Below are 23,350 nucleotides of genomic sequence, written 5' to 3' on the forward strand. Positions count from 1 at the left end.
ACGTTATCCTCTCCGTGACCAAGTTTAAATTAAAAAAAACTATTAAATAATTATCGGTAAGCACGGACTAATATTAATTTTCTGATAAATAGGAGAGAAAAAATGTATAAAAAGAAAAAAGTATGTTATCCAAGAAACTAAAAGAAACTTTAAAATTTTTATTGGTGATCGACACTTCTACCAATAAGTACCTAAATATTATCAATTGAAAAAAAGAAGTTAAGCACCTAAATATTATCAATCGAAAAAAGAAGTTTCGATTATGTACTTAAAAGTTTACACATTGTCCTTTTTATTTGAATGGGCTTACCATGAATGGCACCAACACTACATCAATTTTCATTATAACACCACATATTAATAGTAGAGACTATTAAGATTAATAAATAGAAATAAACATCAGTACTTGGATGAAACCAACACATACATAAAATAAGTATGCAGCAAGAGTCGGAACTTGTCATAATGTCATAATACATAAGACCACTAACTGTAGTTAGTCATGACATTCCAGTGGGAAAGAACTGTCATTTGCTACTTCGTACAAAGTCTCCAATACCCTGCAAGGGGACTTAATTGTTATGACTGATGGATAACAAGAATAAAAGCAGGAAGGACCAAAAAGGATTACCTCGGGATCGGATCGTATCGAGTTATGATAATCCGAATCGTACAATGACGCATGTAATGTTGTCGGAACTCCCTCGTGAATAAGCTTCTTGGATTAGTTTTCTTGATGCCGCTTCTGCATCTTGGATGTGTTGCACTAATGCTACAGCTTCCTGCAAACCACAAAACAGAGAAGAAACTTACGGAGTTATACAGTTTTTAACATGAGATTTGTGTGAGTAGATCCCTGTAGTTCATTAACAATAAATTGCCAAAAGAGGGGAGAATAAGCTAGAGGAACTCCTTTATTTCGCCTCCAATCTTTGAGTGTTTATGTTGTTTAGAACAGTTTGCACAAACAACAACGAACCCCAGAAAAGTAGTCATTATACCAATATTTATATTAAAGAAAAAAAAACGTTTAGAATTTTTTATAACTTTAGTAAATCCCAAAACTACGTCCGTGCCTTGGGGCGGGCACAGATGCACTCGGTATAGAGGAGCAAGGCTTCAATTTTGGTTCATCAAAGAAAATGCCGAAACTAGAAAATCGTAGTCCAACTCTACTGCTAATACTCCAGACTTGGGAAAGGGAAAATTCATGGAAATCTTATCCATCTCGACCATCATATTGATTTGCTTATACAGTTTAAGCAGTACTTTCCAATTAAAGAATGATAACAGAGTGTTGTAATTTTTTTTTAATCCTTTTTCCCCTTTTTCAGTTCGTTGTGGAATAGTAAGTTAATTTCCGGGTTGTTGTATGATAAAGAAGAAGGGTGCATGACAATTATCTCAGTCTCGCCTTTTAGTCAATTGGTCCATAATAAAGAGAGGCCATCCTTCTGGCTCCAGAGAATCATTCTCAGATAGTCATTCTTTTTAATGTCTCCACTAAGTGTTATCACACATTAATAGGTCAAAGTTAGAAGATATCTTCCTTATTGAAAAATTTAAGAAAATGAATAGTTAAATTCTATAATAGCACAAGACAGAGAAAGTTGAAGTAATTTAAAATGAAAATCACCTCATTTGATATGACATTCCAAAGTCCATCGCTCGCAATAATGATAAAATCTACACCATCAATTTCTTCTTCCTATTAAAATGAGTGAAAATCAGTGTAAAGGAGATGTGTAAAAATAGTAAAAGCAAAGCTCTCTTCCGGAATTTCCAGTAGCAATTATAAGAGCATACGGAAACAGGTAAATATACAGAAAAATAAACATATCTATAAATGGTTTGCAATTTAAAGATTGCAATGATAAATCGTTAACTGCGAATTACATATGCTGTTCTCAAATATGGTTGCCCAAGGATATAAAGCTCAAAGCATATGACTTTAACTACTGTGATTATACCACTACAGATTTTGAATCACTTAGTTAAATTCAAGGGTCTTAGAACTTTTTTTTTTTTATATCCGTGAGTGTCCGGACTAGCTTACGCGTATCTCGACTAATCTCAGGAGACGACCGTCAGACCCTATTACATTTGGTTGCGTAGGTAACTCGTGGGATATTAAATCCTAAGTAGGTGGTCACCATGATTTGAACCTATTCCCCATGAGCCATTTGCTATTTACATTAGGCCTTACTAACCACCAGGTCACACTATGATGGTTAGCGTCATAGCACTTCTTGAAATCGTTTGGATAAATTTCATTTACATTTGTTGGGAGAGAATATGCAAATTCAAAGAAGACTTGAGCAAATGACTCGTGCGTGCTAGACCAAATAGATTTATACTATAAGTTCCTATTATAAAAGATAGCTTCCAAACCTTAATTTCGGGATCAGCAACAACGTATCGTTTGAGTAGCTTATCTCCAAAGGCACGCGAAACTGCTAGAATACCACCAACCCTCCAAGTTCCTGGATTAAGTTTTGCAACAGATTAGAAGTTCCATTTCGAACTCAGATGTTAAGATGGAAATAATAATTGTGCATGAAGGTGGAAACACTGATGAACAAAAATTGTTTATGTCCATAATGATACTAGCAGGATTGACATTTAAAATGAACGCGAAAAGAAAAGCTCCTATCCAAGTTCATAAATGTAGATGGTGTAGTTCTGTTATTTATATATTAAAAAAAAAGCATACTGAGACAAACTCTTTTCATTGTGATTTCATTGTGATTTCATTGGAATGTATACCGTATCATTTAAACAAAGTTAAACAATTGAGTCAGGTGCAAGACTGTGATCCAAAAGGTTAGTGTGCTTTACCTGCCCAAATAACGAAACCTCCAGCTTGTTCAATCCTTTGCCGTTCATCTGATCTATCAGGTTTGTGATCAATAGAGAGGGGAATAGCTGCAACAAATGACAATTGTATCCGACTACTTAAGAGTCCAAGAAAGTTCAACATATCCATTGATTCCAATAAACCTTCATTTTCAACTTGTTACAATGATGAACCACAAATTCTGGATCTGCCATTTTAATTTTTTATTCAAATTAAGTAGATTTTCCAGTACTTCCTATTTTGACAGAAAAAAATATGCAACCTGAACCAGCTCTAGAAGCAACGACTCTGGAATCCCCAACATTTGCAACAAGGAGGCGGTCCCCTAACAGAACAGCAGTTGATGCAGTTGAACCAGCATCTTTCTTTTGCCCTTTCTCTTCATTAATATAATCGGCATCTGTCTGTCTAAAAACCTCAACTGCAAAATAAGTATTTTCCCCAGTTTATGCTTCACTGGCAAAGGCAAAAAGAAAATATGAAATCATATACCCGAATACGTTATATCTTCTTACTAATTGCAGTCTTTGTGTCTTTGATAAAGTCTGGATGGCTACTTAGATTCTTGAAAAGATGGCGCTTAAGGTATTCAGCTGTTCTGGAACCTCCATGACCTATGTAACATCACAGTATCCATGAAAATGTGGGAAATAACAAGCGTTTATGCATTACACTAGACAACTCAAGATGTTGTAAGAAAAGTTCTTAATGAATTGCATAAATTTAAATGCTGTAAAATAGTATCTTAAATAAAGAAACAATTCAAATAAATAAAGTAATAAAAACCAATGTGAACCATGTTTGATTCAATCTCACAAGTATAATGATATTAAATTGCAAACCGATACCAGGCCCTACCATCAAAAACACCAAAAAAAGCGACCATCTGCCCATCAACTTCAGAAATCCTTGTCTCATAGAAGTCCTCCATCGAAGCCCTTTTACCCTTAAAACTAGAATAGGCATAGCTGAATTTTCCAGTCTGATTCCGGGAAAGAAAACTAGAAGTACAGAAGAGAATGTGATTAGATGTGCAAGTGTCACTGGTTCCAAAATTACACATTGTAATAAAACATCCAAGATAAATTGTAAGGATCATGGGCGCAAGATTTGAACTCTGATTATAAAAGGCAATAACTGAATCCAATATCATACATCTAGATTTTCCTCACTAGCCAACCATTAAAAACATAGAATTAAAGATGATTAAGTTCTTAAAGAAATTAAAATGACGAATGGCTGATAGATTCATCCATGAGGGCAAGTAAAAAACCCACCCCAGAAGATGATCGGCCCTATGGCCCCCTTTAGGAACTAAGCCACTGCACATTGATTGCTTCAAGTACTAATAAAACAGAGTTGAAAGGAATCTAATTGTGAAAGCAGGAAGTTAAACCAAAAACTCAGGTCCACCATCCATGAAATGGCCAGGTAATCTGGACCACTCTTAACAGCAAAGCCTACCCCACGGAAAACTGGTGAAATAAATTATTCGCAAGTTTGATTTAAATGCTATTTTATCCAACGCCAAGAGAATAATTTGGCTAAAGGCTTCATAAATCCAGTGTGAAAAACCTCTCCCTCTTAGACAAGGTAAATTTCAAAAAACGAAAATAAAAATCTACAACTCAGTGTCTCCATCCAGAAAAGGAATGTCACGGGAATCGTCAATACAGTACATCTTGAAAGGAGTTTGAACAGACCAATCCAATGGTCCAACCCCACAAATTATCCTTAATTGAAAGCTAAGTTAAATAAACAGGGGCGGGAAAAAAAGTTACAATAGAGAGATTTACAGAAAAAAGCAACGGCGCCGATTAAATTTATACAAACATGATGAAGAGTCGTGGCAATTGTTAGATGAAATGAAAAGAGTCAAAGACCTGATACCGCCGCCACTGAAGAGGGCGTTAGGATCCCTGAAGGACATTATAATTTCTGGAACTACCGGCGCCGTCGGAGACAAAGATGGTGAGGACGATGGTTCAGGCGGTCGTAGGGCGGCCTCTTGATCGGCATCCCCAAGAGGGGGAGAAGAGGCAGACGGTGAAGGGAACGAAGATTCCGTCGGATTGCAGGCCTCGGACCTCGTATCAGCACCAGAGTTGCGGTGGCGGCGGTGAACGGCGGCGGTGGAATCTCCTACACGGTTTGACAAAACCAAAGAGAGAAAATTTCGCTCTAGCTTTATATTAACACGGTGGACATTTCATATTTTCCAACCGAATAAAAGTAAAACAAGAAAATCAATTTCTTTGGAAGTAGAATGTTGATTTTTTTTTTCTTTTTTCTTATAATTATTAATTTATAAGTAGATGATCATAATAGCCATCTAACCAACAAAACAATTTTTAAGTTGGTAACGATTAATTTGTTCTTATTTTTCGTAAATAACCATCCATAATTAATGGGTAGATATATAATTTCATAAAATATTCAATAGTTGAGTGAACAAAGTAATGAAAGCTAACCATTATAAAAATGTGGTATATTTTTAACTTAATTTACACTATGGATCTTCCACTTCATTGAAATATATATTTAAATTGGTGTTTTATTTGATTGCTTAAGACGCCAAAGGCCAAAAACTCAAATATTGCTTAATTTGTTAATTCCATTTTTTTCCAATCTTAAGGATATATATTTAATTTTATAAATAATTGCCTAAGAGCCAAATAATATTCACAAGTTTAGCTGATACTTTGATTAGAATAATGGGCATGAAAAAGTCATCAAGACAAATATATATAACTTAGTAAAGTAGCCAGAAAAGTAGGCAAATAACAAGAAAGAAACTGAGGCCTTTTTGGTGGACCAGATTTGGAGAAATTGTTAAAAAGAATAAATTAAATTAATGAGATATTTGTCCGTGAAACTTTGAATATATATTTATACTTATTTGAACTCAAGGGAAAAAAACTTTTATACTTATGCTACACTTTTACTAAAGTTAAGTATTTTTTTCATACCAATAAAAATTTAAGGTCCAACACAGAATATGGAAGTTCATCTAATTTATTAAATAAATTACATAGTTTAATAATACTAGTGTATTATCACGTGCAATGCACGTATAATTTTTTTTTAATTATAAGGTAACTTAAATTTTATATAATTTCACGTAAAATATTTTAAGTATAATTATTTTAAAAAATAATTAAGATTAATTTTTATATATATTTATTATTATTGACAGCTAATTACTAATAATAAAATGTACTATTTATAATTATTTTTAAAATATATTATTTATAGTTAATGGTTAATGATATATTTTGTAAATAAATAAATTAAAAGTAAAGGAAAAAATTATATATTAATAAAAAAGTAAATAAGTATTTTAATATTTTTATTTTTAAATTATTTCAATCTTGGGTCCTTTATTTTATTTTTTTAATATTTTGTTTGTTTATTAAATATTTGTTGTATATGTTGAATTTTGTAACTAAAACTAAATTATTTTATTGATTTAATTTTATATTATAATTAAAATTATTAAAGAAAAATTCTTCAAATTATAATATTAGAAAATAAAATAACCAAAAATTTTATATTCCACCTTTTACGATTCTATACAAATTATTGTTTATAATTAATTTATTAATTAAACATTTTTTTATATACGGGCTTCTATGATTGTTTTTTTTTTTCAACAATAAGAACATGAACTTGTAATTATCTATATTTTAAACAAATATTCTAAATAAAATTGTTAAAAAAAACATTCCAAATTAAAAAAATACACTAAACAATAAAAAACATTAGTAACAAAAAAAAAGTCAAAATCCTAAACTAAATAAAATTGCTAAAAAACGAAACATTCCAAATAAAAAACACACTAATTAGAAAAATAACAATAGTAACAAAAAAAATCCAAGTACTTACTATACACTCATCTTTTAGAGTAAATATGCTCATTCTTGAAGATTGCTTGACAGATACTATTATTCAACTTTGTAAAATTGTGGAATGGTAATGTTACAAACCTAGTATTCGAGATATGTAGATTCAACATATGTCTCTCTTGCAACTTGATGAATATGTCACAAATATCTCGAGATGTTTTCAAGATTGAATCATCTTTGAGAGATGTTTCAAGGAACTACGAATAAAAAAGTATTGAAACTTGTGAAAAACATGTAGAAGAAAACCTATTTTTATAGTAGTAGAGGATCAAACGTTACAAAAGCTTTTGAAATTCTAAAACTCTTGAAATTCTAGTATGAATTTTAATTAAAGAAAAAATTAATTTTATGTTGTTGGAAAACTTTTTGCATTCTAACATTTTATATTCCATGCATTTATAGTATTGATAATTAATAATTAATAATTAATTTAATATTTGTAATAATATATTAATGGCATAATTTGTAAATTTGTAAATTTAGTAAAGGGCAAAAGTGTCTAAAAATGGTTTTTCTACCTCCTACCTTTTTAATATAGTATAGATATGCCATATAGGCTAAAAATGTGGATTGTATAAAGACTTTTGATAGGCCAACACAAGTACCAATTTAGCGGTTAGATATTTACTCCTTATTCTAAGTTTTTTTTAGTACAACTCCTTATTTTAAGTTGAACGTTCAAATCTCTGTCACACACATTTGTTATACTAAAAAACAAACATTTGTTATACTAAAAAACAATTTTTATAGAGGACAGAACATATATTTAACTTTATTTTAGAAAAACACAATAGATATAAGGACTGTCATTACTCTTATTATTAGCAATCATAACCAATAATTTGTATGTCCTCTAAGAAATAAAATAGAAAATCAATGTGTGTGATTGATGAATATGATTGGTTTTATATTTAAAAATTAAAAAAAAATCACAGAACTGTTACTTTATATTTTAAACTTTGAGAGAAAACAATCCAGTCAATCCATAAGGTTGATTCGATAGTACTCTCAAACTTTTAACTTACCTTCAAACATATGTAAAATCACTACAACTAAATCATATATACTATGATAAACTATCAAAATACCACTCAAAATTGTATTTAAGAATTATTACAATTAAACACATTATTGAATTATAAGAGTCCGTGTTTGAAATTATCCAACCATTTGACAACTATTTGTTTCTTATTTCTTAGTTTTTAAAAATATTCTCAAAATTGTATAGAAATTTTCAAACAACGAAAATAAGTAATTTATTTCAAAACATAATAGAAATATTATTTTATCGGAATCCATGAATATTGCATACCATGCCATATCATTCTATTTTTCTTTATTAGAAAACAAAATGCTAGTGATGAATAATAAAGTAAGAAAGCAAAAAGAGGAAGTTTTATCTAGAGCACCCAAATTTAAAAACACTAGTATTGATATGATGACATAAAATATATAGTATTTTTCCAACAAGGAAGGTGATATTCCAACTAGAAATTAACAAACACTCCCACTATTATAAAAGGACACATTTTTTATTTAACACTACAATAACATTTGTTCTCATATAGAAATTAAAAGCACTTATAATAATCTAGGCTCTGTTACAATATTAATAACATTGGAGCAGTAGTTAATTCAGATTGCATTGACGGCAATCTTCATGCCGGACTCACAGTGGCCGGCGAAGTTGCAGATGAAATAGCTCTGTCCCTTTGGCAACCTTATCAGATCCTTCCCTGATTTATACACTTTCGCACCCGCCGGAGTTATGCAGTTGGTGTAACCACCTTTGTCCACCACCACCACGTTGTGCACCGTCGAGATGTAGTTGAACTCTGCCAAATATTCCACCACGAGGCACAACTAGGTCCTTATTAACACTATTTCAAATATGTCCATTATAATTTTTTTTACTCTTGAACTCACCTCGTTTTTAAATAACTAATACTATGATGGAAGTAGTCATGAGATTTGGAGTAGGGAATATTTTGCTGTTGGACTCTTTTAAGGGTGGGAATAAATCTTATACTTGCTGTGGTTGAACCAGAACTCATTAATTTTTATAAAAAGTCTCTAATTTTGCATCATTAATTTTTATAAAAAGTTTCTAATTTTGCATTTTTGTTTTTAGTTGTCAAATATTTAAAGATGGTAAGGACAAAATTGCTCCTACCATTAAGGAACCAAGTATTTTCTAGGAAGAAATTCTTATTGTACCGTACTAATTAAGTTTTGGAAAATACGCTTTGCTCTTTAATGGTAAAGAAATAATAGGTTAACTATCACACATTGATAAAATAAGTCACCTAACAACGATTTGTAATAGATATGTAATACTCTTGTTATTGTCAATTAATTTTGATATAAAACTCATAAATATTAATATAATAAGTAGTCAAGATTTCAATGGTAGAGTAGGTTAAGTATTTTTAGTAATTTTTTTTTTTGGGAAAAGAAAGAAAAAGAAATTATTATTATTATTTTGTGAGTAGATCTAAAATATTGAGGTGAGAGTGAAATTGGAAGTAAATTTACAAATGGTTTTTATGGAACTTACTGAGAATGTCACCGGCACGAAAACGTTTTCCATTTGGCCAACTTTGGACGTTAAAAGTCCATCCACCGGCGTCGCCGACAGTGAAAGTAGCTGCCTCGACGCTCTCCAACTGAGACAGCACAACCAACCCGATAACGGCGGCAACAGCGACGGCTGATCCGATCCCCACAGCAGCACTGCCTCTTGCCTGACCCTTGCCCATTTTCAGAGATGGAGAGCTTAATTAAACTAATTTGGTAAACAACAATTTGCTGGGCAGCCACCTGAGAGTGAGAGCGAGAGCGAGAGCAAATGAGGGCATTTTATAACGGAGAGGAAGAAGAAGTGGAAGTGAAAGTGGAAGCTGTGGGGTCGAATGGATTGAATGGGGAAGGCGAAAAATTAGGGAAAGTTGGTGACTTTTGTACTCACCAATGTTTTATGGTATTCATTGCTTCCAACAACTCCCATTCATGCCCACTGCCCACTGCCCACTGCCCACTATTGTAGACTTGAAGGAGTCCAGATTTATGGAAATCTACCCCCATCCTACTTTCTCATCGGGAACAGCAGGAATTGATGATTAAAAATGTGTGCAATATTTCCTATAATTTTTTAGAGAAAAATTTAGATCGCTTTGATACCATTAAATATTTAAAAATTCAATATTTTTAGAAAAAATTTGACGCTTTAGAATTAACCAAGAACTTCCTCGTGAACATATCCTTAAATATTTGAAATTATGGGAGAGAAAGAAACACGAGTAAGGAAGAATATTGTAGTTACCACAATTAAATATTTGATAACTAAGATAAAGAAATACAAAAACAAATTTTTTTAAAACAAATAATAAGTTGTCAAATATTTATTGGTGGTAAGAACAAGGTTCGAACTAAGTATTTTCTAGAGAGAAATGTAAAAATAAAACAAAATTATAAAAAAGAATAATGAGTTATCAAATATTTAATGGTATTAAGGAGTAAGTTCCTCCTTAACTTTGAGTCAAGTTTTGTCTTTATTTTTTTATAATTTTTTATTTTTACATTTCTTTCTCTTAGTTGTCAAATATTGAAGAAAAAAAATATTGTATTTTTTTTTGTTTAAATTGAGAGGTTATTGAACAAAAAATTAATAGAACATTTATTTGGTATGAAAAGTTATTGAAAAATGTATGCTATGCTCTGTATAATTAATGATAAAACATATATTTGGTACGAAATTGATTGAATTCAGATAATTTTTTCTTTTTTCTTTTCATTTAAATTTACAAATTTTAGTAAAGTTATTTAATGGTCGATTTTATACATTAACTTAATTTTGTGTCAAGCTTTATTTTCGTTAAATTAGTAAGTTTTCTTTATGTTTTTGTTAAAAATAGTGGATGAATCAATAGGTAGTAAAAATTACAAAATTTTGATATTTAATTGGATGAAACTAAAAACTTACGGTGAAAATTGACAAAAAAACGGATGAAGTTTATAGATAAAAAGATAATTTTTCCCTTAAAATTGAGTTTATATCTTTAAATTTGTAATCGACCTCAACCTATAATTAAGAAAACTTGGAGGATATTAAATTGATTCTTTTTAAGTCTTTACTATTTACCTTGATATTTATTGATCACTAGATTATCCCATGAGGATTGGTATACTACATACTATTAGTCATTTTAAATTTTAAGTTTTTATTACTCTTTTTTCTTATACCCAAACTATAAAAAAGTGGCATTTTTTATTTCAAGTTTTGGTTTTTTTTTCCCTATTTTTTTTAGTTCAACAACACGTGGGTAGAAATTCAAACATCTAACATTTTCAATTAATGATATAATATATCTATACTCTAGCTAATTTCAAACTTAATTAATTTAAGCTTTATCAAAATTAATAAGTTTTTTTTTTCATTTTTGAAATACCTCAAAATTATGAGTCACACATCTCTAATTAAATTGTATGTCCACCGACTGACTGCCCGTTTTGAATGTGAATTAATGTTGTTAAAGAAAAAACAAACAAACATCAACCCTAACCAGCAATAAAGGAGCTGCTACTTTGTTCTTTATATAGGTTGGTGACGAAATTAAGGTCATGTCTTTCCCCACATCCTCAATTATAATAATAATAAATGTGAAATCATATTATATCGTCACAAGATTTATTGTAAACCTAATCCTTTTTCTTTTGTAAATATTAAAAAAATAAAAAGTTGAAGTGACATTTATGTCAGTCATGTCTATGAGCTTTCAATCACAAATTAGTTGTATAGTTAAAATTAATAACATTATTCGAAGTTAACTAAAACCCTCTCTCAGCCCTAATCTCAGCCCTAATTAAGAAATGGAAAAAAGGTGCTTAAAAATCTTTAAGCAAATACAAGTCTGACATCATTATTACGTAGAGCTGATCTCACCTTACCCCTACAACCAAAAGAAATATTGCTTCCACGGGATGTCATGGTAAAATCAGAGGTGACGATTCAAGAAAAAAAAATATATAAAATGTAATAATTTTATAATTATAACAGTCAATTAATATTGTTATAAATATTTAAATCACCATGTAGCTAATTATTATTTTATCAAGTGGAGTTATAGATTATAATGTTATATTTATAGTTACTTTTGAAAATTTCGTTTTTCTTGCCATTTCCTCAGGTTCTCTCCCGGTTCATAGTTTGGTTATGGATCATCAACCAGGACCAATCCGGTTTTGGGGAATGGTTTGGTTCAGCAGCAACCTGAATTTGTAATCAATTAAAACCCTAATTTGGTATCATCATTAAGATTAGTCTATTTATTTGCCAATAATGACCAAATTGATATACAGTGCGCATTAATTGATTAAATTCAACGCATGTTAATTACTACCCTATTTAGCTTGAATGGGTATTAATTGACCCTCCACTTTAACTAATAATTAATGTTTGCTTTGGTTATTTGTTTTCAGGTTACTTTCAATAATTCCTTTATTTCGAAGTTGACCCAAAGAAAACACACACACACACATAATTTTAACGGGTTTCTTTTTGTTCTTAAACTACGCATAAAAATTCATTTTAATTATCGTTGTTAATTTTTGTTCAAATCTTATAGGACACCTCATAATTTATATTTTAAGTCATATGTATTTTATTTGATATTAATTTAGAGATGGGTGAGTTAAAATTTATGTTAAGTACGAAGATGACAATTTGACCACTACAAAAAGTCAAAATCAAAGTTTGTGAAGGTGAAAAGACTAATACATAGCATTTCGAAATATAAATACCAACAACAAAACAAAATAGAGGTAAAGGTTTGATTTTTCTAAAAAAAAAAAAAATGTAAAAGTTTGATCATGAAAATAGGATTTAGACCAAAATAAGGCATTTTTCCCTATCTTCTTAGGAAGCAATCTAAGTTCTTATTTTGTAACGTTTTCTTTTTCCTTGCTTCTTATTTCTTATTTACTATTTTTTTCTATTGAAGCATATAACTACTCGTTAATTATTTTTATTTTTCATTTCCCATTTCAAGAAATGTTTATAAATTTGGGTAGAAACTTTGAAAATAACAAAATATGTTTTGTTTATGCTTCTTTATTTCCACTTTTTTCTAAAATATAGATAAAACATTATTTTATCATTCTTAACTTATAAAATGTATATTAAATATACTAAAATAGTTTGAAATCTAGTTTTCATATAAAACTTTTACTAATTTTTGCAATTTAAAATGTTAGAGAATAAAAAATGATAATCAAATATGTCTAAAAAAAAACCTATTCGAACTTAGAATTTGACAGAGAAGGAAGAGGATGAATTTCTTCCCATAAATCAAAGGATTTTCATAATATATCGCATTCAAATCTACGTGGAATCAGTAAGAGCCCTTTCCTCCATTTTCTGGGAAAATAAAACCACAATTTAAAATTTTGGGAATCAGGTTTTGTGTATACAACTTGCAGAAAGTGCTGGAAGTTTAGATGTCTTTTTTACTACTACTTTGGTTTTTGGCTATTGAAATTATAAGTCGAGAATAAACTAATAAAACAAAAACCCTTGCTCATAAGTTATCAATATCAACAATACCTTTCTTTAGTAAAATAATGAGCCTACCTCTAATATAATAAATAAAAACACAAACCAATTTTATCATAGTTCAATTATATATATATATATATATATATATATATATATATATATACCAAAAAAATTGAAATATAGCATAACTATTACTTTTCTTAGTATATATTTTTTTTATTACATTTAAGATTGAATTTGGGTTTATGGATTGTACTATTTTGATAAAATTTCAAACTTTCTACTCTATTTAAATATGCATATTTATTTAATACAATTTAATATAATGTAAATGCCTCTTGATCATAATTCTATTGTATATATATGTGCTGTTTTGTGATTTTTTCTAAATTTCAATTTTATATCCACGTAGTTCAAAGTTTTAGATACAATATATTTCTTGATAAAGTGCTGATTTTAAGCATGGTAACACATTAGTGTAAAAAAAAAAAAAGGCATAAAGGCATGGTAACACATTTAATATGTTTATTTTCAGCAGCAAAATATATAATGCCCTATCTCAAGTTGAGAAATGTAACACCGTATCTAGTAAAATCGAAAGCAAAAGCCAACAAATTTAGTGTAGCTTTTCTAAATGAATTTAGATGACAAAAAGTATACTTTTAAAGAAATTTATAGTATTCAATAATAAATAAAAAAAAATATATTTTTAGAAAAATCACATTGGTTTTTAAATAACTTTTTAAGAAACAATTGATAAATTATTATCAAAAAGTGATTTTACAGTAATTTGACACTGTTACCGTTTAAGCCATTGAGAAATTATTTTTTAAAAACAAATAGTGCTTAAATTAACTAAAACATATATCTAAATTACCCTTAAGCTTGAAGTGAACGATAACATGCATGCTCTATTATTGTGAAGATTGGAAGCGTTTTATTGCCTTGACAAAAGTCCTTAGGCATCGAACCAACAAAAATATTGAGCAAACTCTCTTTACACCGTTCTTAATCATCAAAGGTTGGCCGGTCTAAATTCTAAGAATTTAGAGGGCATGAATTCAAACGGCCAAACTATACCTTCAACTTAATATCTGAATTCTTAATAATTTTTTCGGTATATACTTATTAATATAATGTTTGTGTTTATAGATAAATAGAACTCTCCTTGAATATTTGTAACAAATTTAATAGACATAAAAACGACAAGAGACAAAATTATATATTTAACTAAATAAAGCAGAATGAAATAAAGTCTCCTAACTTGGTGTCGTCATTAAGATTCAGCTAGATCCCTTTAATTAGTTATAATAATCCAATTTATCAAAGTGATGAAGTTTTTTTCTTTTTTTTGGCAAAGGTATGTGATGAAGTTGGTTATAAGTTTCTTGCAACCATATTGATAGGCTTCTCTAAATCTACTGATATGGACAGTTTATACTAGTGTCATATCTATGAAAGAATTGAACAATAGAAGCTTCCATTACCTAACATATATATAAGTTGAATGTTCATTTGCATTTCTAATATAATACCTGAAATTATCCTAATTCTTAACTAGCAGTTAAAAACTATAATTAATTGAGATAAACCCTTTCTCATACTAGAATAATTTCAATGGGTGTTGTATATGTATATGTATATACCAGCTGAAATCAAAAGGAGAGTGAAAATTGAGAAGATGAATGAAATTAAAACTAACAAGAAATATAATCTACTTGCCAAGACTAATGAACATGAAAAGTCATCCTTTATAATACCATCTCAGATGATGGAAAAAAGGGTTTAGATATATGTATATATCTAAAACTACCTTTAATTTTCACATAGTAATTAACATGTAAGTAATAACAAGTAATTAATTAGAAGATTATATTGATGGAATAATAATGATAAATCTTGATCAAGAAGAAATTCCCACTCCGAGGAAATCTATGAAGGGAACATCTTTGTCGGGTTTAAGGGATTCATCTTGATCTTGTGGTTGTTCTTGACGGCGGCCATGGTCGTCCATATTAAACTTGACAAACGCCGTCGAGGCTGGGCAAAGCTTCTCCAACTCTCTCTTAATCACACCATTATCGCTACCAAGATTATAAATCCCGAAAGGAATTTTATTATTTGGCAGGCAAAATCGAGTTGGAGGGGTTCTAAAATTAGGATAATTATTGTTATAATGTCTATGGAGAATAGGAATATTACTGTCTGAACCTTGTTTGAAGTTCCAAACCATTTCATCATGGTTGTGCAATCCGAGGAAGCCATTGTTGTCGGAGACAAGAAGAGTAGTCGTAGTACTAGTACTTGGTCTGAATAATTCTTCTGCGAAATCTGTTTGGTTGCCGAGAAATTTAGACGAATTAGCTGAAAACTCTTGGTAGCTTCTCTTGTTCCCGCAAAGCTGCTTGGAGTGTTCTCTTTGCTTTCTTGCCATTATGACATGCCAGTGGTTCTTGACGGCGTTGTCGGTTCGACCAGGAAATAGCCTGGCTATGAGTGACCACTTGTTTCCATGTATTCGATGCGCCGCCAAAAGCCTCTCCTCTTCTTCTTCACTAAAGGGCTTTCGGATGATTCTAGGATCCAGTTGATTAAACCATCTCAATCTACAGCTCTTTCCTAAACAACATTTCAAACACACACAAAACAAAATTTCAGAAGAGATGGTAAATGAAAAACATACCAACGAAAAGAAAGCTAGAAAAAGTTTTCTAATTAAGTGAAATAGTCGAGATATCGTAATTAAAAAAAAATTGTGATTTAGACGACGACCAAGAGTATCAAATCTCAATAATTTTCATAATTAACATCTCAAATTAAAGTTGCTTTTAAATCTACCAAAAATTAAAGGTAGTTATCAAACGAACTAAAATAATTAAACCCCATAAAGATATTTACAAATCTTCAAATGAAATTGAGATAACAAATATAGAAAATTCAACCCCCAAAAACAAAACCCTATAATATTATTGATCACTCCAAAATTTTGTTAATCTGGGGTTGATTTATTTTATTCGTTTCAGTTCTTACCAACTTTTATTATTGTTTTCATTGGATCATCAATGAAGCATCTTAGATTTAAAAAAAGATTGTCGAAAAGTCAAAGATTTTGAGGTTCTTTTTCAGTAATTTGTCATGAATCTTAGAAAAGAGAGAGGGAAAAAGTGGAGATAGATAAATTTAATTAAGGTACCTGATCGGCCTTGAAGTTTTTCAGCAATCGAGTTCCAATTCTGGGCGCCGTATTGTTCAACCAACAGACGAAGCTTTTCATCCTCAGCAGGCCTCCAATGGCCTCGTGGGCATGATTTATACTCATAATTCACACCATCATCCCCACAATCCTTCATGATCATCAAAACTCCTTAATATATATAACAAGTAACAGCAACCAAAGAGAGAAAAATGGATCAGAGGGAAGAAAATTGGTGTGCATCAATAGAACCCTAGACACAGTGGAAAAATAAGAAGAAGAAGAAGAAGAAGAAGAAGAAAGGCAAAGACATATATGACTAGCAACAGAGTAAATAAAGGCAAAGTGGGGTTGGTTTAAGGGGAAGACGGGGTTGTGGATAGCCAGTCACTTTTGTTGCTTTCGCACGACATTTTTATACCTATAATTATATGCACATAATAACTCCCAACTCCCCAAAATATTAACCAAATACTCCACCATAATCTCCGTTCAATTTTAAATCAAGATAAGAGAGGAAAAAAAATATTTAGTTATTGAATATCGGATAAACTTCCATTCTAACCCAAATTGGTATCAAAGTCAGAAATCTTATGTTCGAACTTTCATTGTTGTTTCCTCCCCAAACCCACAAATGACGGGAGTGCTAGATATCCAATATATTAATTAAATTTTCCCAATGCATCAACTGGATTGAGTAGCGATTTATTATTGATCCTTAACAAGTGAGTACCACTAAATGAATATCTCTTTTATAACTTTCTCGTATGGGTACTTATCCAAAAACCAATTGAATTAGCCGGTAGCTAATAATTGTGTGGTATCATCACGAGGGTCTTGTGTTCGAGCCTTGCATTGGTGTTGTTTAGCCCAAACAACGAGTCCCAATTATAGAGATTTACTGGTGGAAGTCAGACTACATCAACTTTGGAAAATCATGAAAATAATAATAATAATTATTATTATTATTATTATTGTCTTATAAACTCCTTTTTCTCTCTTTCTAGGCTCTACACGTCTGCCAAATTGGGAAGCTTTCGGTTTTTAACTTGAAGTGACATCTCTCCTAGTGCAATGAGTTCCTTCCTAAATATGTAGCTTTTCACCTTCACTTCACATATATATCCATCATAATCTATTGCACCAAATATAATGTTTAAACAATAATGTGTCCTTTATCACAAAAAAAAAAGTGTCTTAAAGACTAATTACGGTATTAATTATTCATTCATTCTTTTGCTTTTAATTATTAATTGTTCTTCAAGGATATTATTTTCCATGCATGCATGTAACAGAAATTAATATGTCTCAACTTATAAACTTTGGAATCTTGGCTCTGAGCAGTATAATTATATAGTTGAGTAGATAAATATTGTATATATTGCTGAGCTCCAATAAACCCTTGTTGTCATCATGGCGCAGTCGTTTTTGACAATTTATGCACACTTAAAATGGAGGCAATCTTATTTAAACCAAATTACACAAATATCACCTTCAGATTTTAATATATGGAAGTGACGACATTTCAGCTTAAAATTACAATTAAAACCACCTTGTTTTAGACCGAAATTATAATTATTTCATTGAATAGTATCTTCAAATTACAATTTCTTTTTTAATTATGAAAGTGTGTGTTTGTTTAATTTGTAAAAAAATTAATTTAATTAGGTGATATAGAACTGTTGTGCATGTCATGGCTGCTGGTGTAGTAAAAGTAAAACCAACTCCACTTTTTCTAAATAATCTCTCCTGCTTCTTCTGTGTGTGATTAATATACGTAGAGAGAAAAGGGTTGGCATGACTTTTAGTTTTTATTAAGCATTACTTAATTAACAGCTGCTTAATTTGTACCCAAAACTGACAATATAAACTTTGTTAAATCGAATGTCTTTATTATGAAAACTATGACGTACCTTTTTCTCTCACCTTCTTCAAATAAACATACACCTAACCTTTTCCAATATATATCTAAAATATTAAACTTTAGAACAAAAAATCTCTACTCTATAATATGTCCAATAACAATATTCATTATCAGAGGTATATATAATTAATTACATATTATGGAAAAAAAAATTACTTAACCATGTGTCTTTCCTACAAATTAAAGTTTTCATTTGATCAAACTAATTGGATTGGACCCTATTTCTTGGCTGAATAAAATTCCATCCATAAGAGTTTGTCAAAGCCTATGGGTTTCTTCCTAACAATGAACTTGTATTTCATGGCAATCCAATTTTCTTACTCTATGTGAATAAGTTGAAGACTTCACCTATCGTTTGAAACAGAGTATGTTTTACGTAAATACTATACCGTTTTGTTCCTTTATGTATTTACAATAAACTACTAATTTATAAAGATCTTCCACGAATATTTATATGGTATCAAAGTCCAAGAGCTCAAACGAGAAATCCAGTCCAAAAATAGGATCTCCATCCTGAAGGAGTATATTAAGGATCTCACATTGAAAAAATACGATGCTATCGTGGGGATTCTTGAAGAGGAGTAGACATGCCTCAATCATCAACTATTTATTCTTAGGTTTTCTATGAATATATTCATGATTGGATTGAGGGATTATTGTGTGACTAAGCTTGGGGCATTCTTATTGGTAGATTTTGGAGCTAATTGAATTTGAGGTGAATTATCCTTTGGTTCTTAAACAATAAAAATATAAATTTTACCAAAATAATTTTGTTTAAAAAAAAAAATTGTTAGTAACAACATATATAGTTGTAAAAACGAATTGTAAGACAGCCCATGTATACGACTTGTTCTTATATGTTGACGTGTTATCCGACAAATGGCTGAAGTAACCCATAAGAATTAATCTCTCTTTCCAAAATTTTTAAATATTATTTGTGAGAGTATGTAACATTATAACTATTAATTACTTCCATTTGTGCTTACTTGTTAATCATTTTTAAAGAAAAATAAAAACAAGTTACGTTTACTTAATCAAAATAGAAATAAAGAAGAATCAGTCAAAATGAAATTTTATCAAATTAGAATAAGGTTTCTTATAGTGTGCTAAATAACAACTATTAGGTAAAATTGCAACTGAAAAAGTTAACTCTAAAAATATTTAATTACAACTATAGATTCTGAATTTTTATTTCATGTAGTCTCCTTGCTAATTTTATTAAATTAAGTAATAATATGACAGGTTTATTAGATAAAAAAAATAGTTGATTTGACAGTAAAATGAAGTGGGAGAACAAATTAATGATTATTGGAATTAATTATAGAAAGTTAATTACTTCCCATTCGAGATAGTGACGGTTTAGCTAACCTTGTGGGTTTTTGCTTTTAGAGGAGATTTCAGTGACATTATTCTTTCCGTGTTTGTCTTTTGTTCCCTCTTTTCTTTTTCACTCTTAATTTAATTATATTTATTTTCAATCATAGAGAATATGATATTATGATATATCTGTTTGGGGAAGAGAATATCCTGGACACGTGGAAGACCCCTATTGGTGCTCCAAGATGACTCATGAGTCATGCCCAGTTCGGACGGTCGAGATCACCACCACTAGCGCGTTGACAGATGCTAAGTATGAGGGCCGAGGTGAACCTGGCCGAGGTCCGACCTACCGGGAAGCTCGGTGGGGGCCGATGTGAGCTACTGTCAACGACGTGATTATCGGGTATAACCGTCGGTCCCGAGATTACCGGGTGTAACCGACGGTCCCGAGATTACCGGGAGTAACCGTCGCGAGATTAGCGGGACTACCACTCATAAGTAGAAGACTTCACTCCACGATCAGGTACGATGATTTCTAACCTCGAACTAAACTGGGAATCCGACCTATACTGACTTGATCGTCGGAGTGCTCACCTTTTTGTGCAGGTCCGCCCAAGTATTCAGATCGGTCCGGAGGCCGAGTTCGAGCTGCAATCTGAAATACACTGTTGTGCATATCCTTACATAAACATTTGGCACCGTCTGTGGGAAGAGATAATCTAAGTCATCCCAATTCTTTTAAACCAACACGCGAGCGAACATGGTTCAACCAGCGAACTCGACCAATACGGCAGATCGAAGGACTCTAGCTGCCAGCGATGCCCCCCAGAGGGAGGTCAGAGCAGCAGTGGTAGAGGGGCAAGGTCACGACGGCCTAGCAACAGAACCCCTCCACAGGTCGACACGAATCACCGCGCCTGTCCTACCACCTGCGCACCCAAGGACATCAAAGGCCACCCGTGGCCGAGGTGGGACCTCTAAGAGGGGCGCCCGGGGTCCAGCCCCGGCTCCACCAAGTGAGAACTTTGACGCGCTCCAGAGACAAATGGAGGCAATGCGCACACAAATGCGGTCCATGGAGGAAATTTATAACGAGATGATACTAGCTGCAGGCGCAGGGTCCCGATCTGAAAATCGAATGACGCGCATTGACATACGCGAGCAAAGGGGTTCCCACCTCGGCCCAGTCGAGGAGGAACATCCCGAAGACAACGAGAGCGAGGGACACACTCGCCAGAGAGGAGACCTCCGTGAACACCTCAACAGAAAGAGAGGCTCATCTCTCCGAAAAGGACAGTCACCATCCCGCTCACACAGGAGCTCCAACCAGCAGGCTGAATCCTCTCGCAACCCAGTAACTCCTGCAGGAGTGATTACAAGGGAGGAGTTCGACCAGTTGAGGGGCCAGCTCGACGCTCAGGTGGAGGCCTTAAAGGCCAAATGTGAGCAGAAAGAAGGTCCACTGAACGATGGCGACTTGGGAGAATCGCCCTTCACCTCGGACGTTTTGGAAGCATCGATCCCTCCGAAGTTCAAAGCTCCTACCGTGAAGCCTTATGATGGGTCGAAGGACCCCAAGGATTATGTTGAGGTCTTTGAAGGCCTCATGGATTTCCAAGCGGCATCAGACGCAATCAAATGTCGCGCCTTTCAGATCGCGCTTACTGGCAGCGCGCGATTGTGGTATCGGAGACTGCCAGCCAGGTCGATCTCGACCTACTCTCAGCTGAGAAGGGAGTTCATCGCCCAGTTCTCTTCTCGGCATTATGACAAAAAGACAGCGACCCATCTCGCCACCATCAGATAGAAGGAGGGTGAGACGCTGCGAGAATATGTCACCAGATTCCAGGAGGAGCTGTTGAAGGTCGCACACTGCTCCGATGACTCGGCCATGTGCTATTTTCTCACCGGTCTAGCCGACGAGGCCCTCACGGTGAAACTTGGAGAGGAGGCCCTGGTCACCTTCGCCGAGGTGCTTCAGAAGGCGAAGAAAGTCATCGATGGACAGGAGCTCCTCCGAACCAAAACCGGCCGACCAGAACGAAAGATCGGCCGGGGCAGAAGTGGAAAAGATATAGAAAAGGCAGATCCCAAGTCCAAGGACAAGGGATCCTTTTCCAGCGGCCGAGCTGAGTATCGGAGGGCGGAGAACGGACCTACCAGGAGCCGACCTTACGAACGCTTCACCCCGACCACGATTCCAATTTCCGAGATCCTAACGAACATCGAGGAGTCTGGAATGGAAAAACTACTCAAGCGTCCTGAGAAGCTTCGGGGAGCCCCGGAAAGGCGCAGCAAGGACAAGTATTGCCGCTTCCATCGGGAGCACGGCCATAACACGTCGGACTGCTGGGAGTTGAAGCGCCAAATTGAGGATCTAATTCAAGATGGCTACTTCAAGAAATTTGTGGGAAAGCCCAGGACCAGCTCGGCAGAGAAAAAGGAAGAGCAGAAGCGTTCGAGGACGCCGCCCCGGCGCACTGACCGACCTGCGGTCATCAATACCATTTTCGGAGGGCCAAGCGGGGGTCAGTCCGGACATAAAAGAAAGGAGTTAGCTCGTGCAGCCAGGCGCAAGGTGTGCATCATCAGGGAGCAGAGGCCGACCTGCTCAATCACTTTCGACGGTGCAGACTTGAAGGAGGTCCACCTGCCCCACAATGATGCACTTGTGATCGCTCCCTTGATTGATCATGTGGTGGTCAGGAGGGTGCTGGTAGACGGAGGCGCATCTGCTAACATCCTGTCCTTACCGACCTACCTCGCCTTGGGATGGACGAGGTCGCAATTGAAGAAAAGCCCGACACCGCTGGTTGGGTTCTCTAGAGAATCGGTCATCCCAGAGGGTTGCATCGACTTGCCGGTCACGCTTGGGCAGGACCAAACTCGGGTCACGCAAATGGTCGATTTCGTGGTGATTGACGGTAGATCGGCCTATAACGCCATCTTAAGGAGACCCATCATCCACTCATTTCGGGCAATTCCCTCGACACTTCATCAAATTTTGAAGTATTCCACCCCCAATGGCGTGGGCACGGTCCGAAGAGAACAGACCGCTTCGAGGGAGTGTTATGCCTCCGCACTCAAAGGCTCATCGGTCTGCGCCCTCGAAACTCTCGCCGGTAGGGATGGGACGCTCGAGTTCGAGGCCGACCTGCCGCGGAGGGAGTTTGCCGCACCCACTGAGGAGCTCGAGCTTGTTCCTCTGCTGAGTCCCGAGAAGCAAGTAAGCATAGGAACCAAGCTGGGGGCCACCGACAGAGAGGAGCTAATCTACTTCCTCAGATCTAACTCGGATGTCTTTGCGTGGTCCCATGAGGACATGCCTGGCATTGACCCGAAAATTATGACGCATCGCCTCAGCATAGATCCGTCATTCCGACCTGTAAAGCAAAAAAGAAGACCTATAAACAAGGAGCGGAGTGATGTAATTGTTGAGGAAGTTAGCAAACTTTTGAAAGCGGAATACATAAGAGAAATTTCGTATCCCGAGTGGCTCTCCAATGTTGTATTAGTTAAAAAATCTAACGGAAAGTGGAGAATGTGTGTAGATTTTACGAACTTAAATAAGGCATGCCCGAAAGATTGCTTCCCACTG

At 33.6% G+C, this 23,350-nt stretch overlaps 3 protein-coding genes across 4 annotated transcripts; all 3 read right to left on the minus strand.

The window, feature by feature from the left end:
- Positions 1 to 260: 260 nt before the first annotated feature.
- LOC111011943 (Protein phosphatase 2C family protein) lies at positions 261 to 5,049 on the minus strand. Of its 2 annotated transcripts, none has more exons than XM_022285945.2 (9): positions 4,741 to 5,049; positions 3,716 to 3,858; positions 3,373 to 3,471; positions 3,120 to 3,278; positions 2,839 to 2,925; positions 2,392 to 2,483; positions 1,637 to 1,708; positions 632 to 782; positions 261 to 560 (listed from the first exon to the last, which is right to left on the minus strand). In XM_022285945.2, the coding sequence occupies exons 1-8, from the start codon at positions 4,785 to 4,787 to the stop codon at positions 654 to 656; spliced, it is 828 nt and encodes a 275-aa protein (XP_022141637.1). In that variant the 5' UTR covers positions 4,788 to 5,049; the 3' UTR covers positions 261 to 560; positions 632 to 653. The 2 variants fall into 2 exon arrangements, with proteins under 2 accessions (XP_022141637.1, XP_087979559.1); XM_088123433.1 differs by lacking the exon at positions 4,741 to 5,049 and adding an exon at positions 4,135 to 4,638.
- Positions 5,050 to 8,275: 3,226 nt separating this feature from the next.
- On the minus strand, positions 8,276 to 9,604 carry LOC111011792 (basic blue protein). Its single transcript, XM_022285686.2, has 2 exons — positions 9,320 to 9,604; positions 8,276 to 8,597 (listed from the first exon to the last, which is right to left on the minus strand). Exons 1-2 carry the CDS (start codon positions 9,519 to 9,521, stop codon positions 8,398 to 8,400), a joined length of 402 nt encoding a protein of 133 aa, XP_022141378.1. The 5' UTR covers positions 9,522 to 9,604; the 3' UTR covers positions 8,276 to 8,397.
- Positions 9,605 to 15,046: 5,442 nt separating this feature from the next.
- LOC111011927 (transcription factor MYB52) lies at positions 15,047 to 16,888 on the minus strand. Its single transcript, XM_022285920.2, has 2 exons — positions 16,509 to 16,888; positions 15,047 to 15,934 (listed from the first exon to the last, which is right to left on the minus strand). The coding sequence occupies exons 1-2, from the start codon at positions 16,669 to 16,671 to the stop codon at positions 15,219 to 15,221; spliced, it is 879 nt and encodes a 292-aa protein (XP_022141612.1). The 5' UTR covers positions 16,672 to 16,888; the 3' UTR covers positions 15,047 to 15,218.
- Positions 16,889 to 23,350: the final 6,462 nt, after the last annotated feature.

This window comes from Momordica charantia (assembly GCF_013281855.1).
Source record: "Momordica charantia cultivar OHB3-1 chromosome 4 unlocalized genomic scaffold, Mcharantia_2.0 BLBB01000004.1, whole genome shotgun sequence".
Classification (NCBI taxonomy): Eukaryota; Viridiplantae; Streptophyta; class Magnoliopsida; order Cucurbitales; family Cucurbitaceae; genus Momordica; species Momordica charantia.

Excerpts from the sequence above, each read along its gene's own strand:
- LOC111011943 (XM_088123433.1), bottom strand. The coding sequence starts at position 4,187 with ATGTGCAGTGGCTTAGTTCCTAAAGGGGGCCATAGGGCCGATCATCTT. Across the intron at positions 3,472-3,715 it reads TTTTTTTGGTGTTTTTGATG|GTCATGGAGGTTCCAGAACA; the intron begins GTAGGGCCTGGT and ends GATGTTACATAG. Across the intron at positions 1,709-2,391 it reads TTGCTGATCCCGAAATTAAG|GAAGAAGAAATTGATGGTGT; the intron begins GTTTGGAAGCTA and ends TCATTTTAATAG.
- LOC111011927 (XM_022285920.2), bottom strand. The coding sequence starts at position 16,671 with ATGATCATGAAGGATTGTGGGGATGATGGTGTGAATTATGAGTATAAA. Across the intron at positions 15,935-16,508 it reads AAAACTTCAAGGCCGATCAG|GAAAGAGCTGTAGATTGAGA; the intron begins GTACCTTAATTA and ends AATGTTGTTTAG.
- LOC111011792 (XM_022285686.2), bottom strand. The coding sequence starts at position 9,521 with ATGGGCAAGGGTCAGGCAAGAGGCAGTGCTGCTGTGGGGATCGGATCA. Across the intron at positions 8,598-9,319 it reads TCGTGCCGGTGACATTCTCA|AGTTCAACTACATCTCGACG; the intron begins GTAAGTTCCATA and ends AATATTTGGCAG.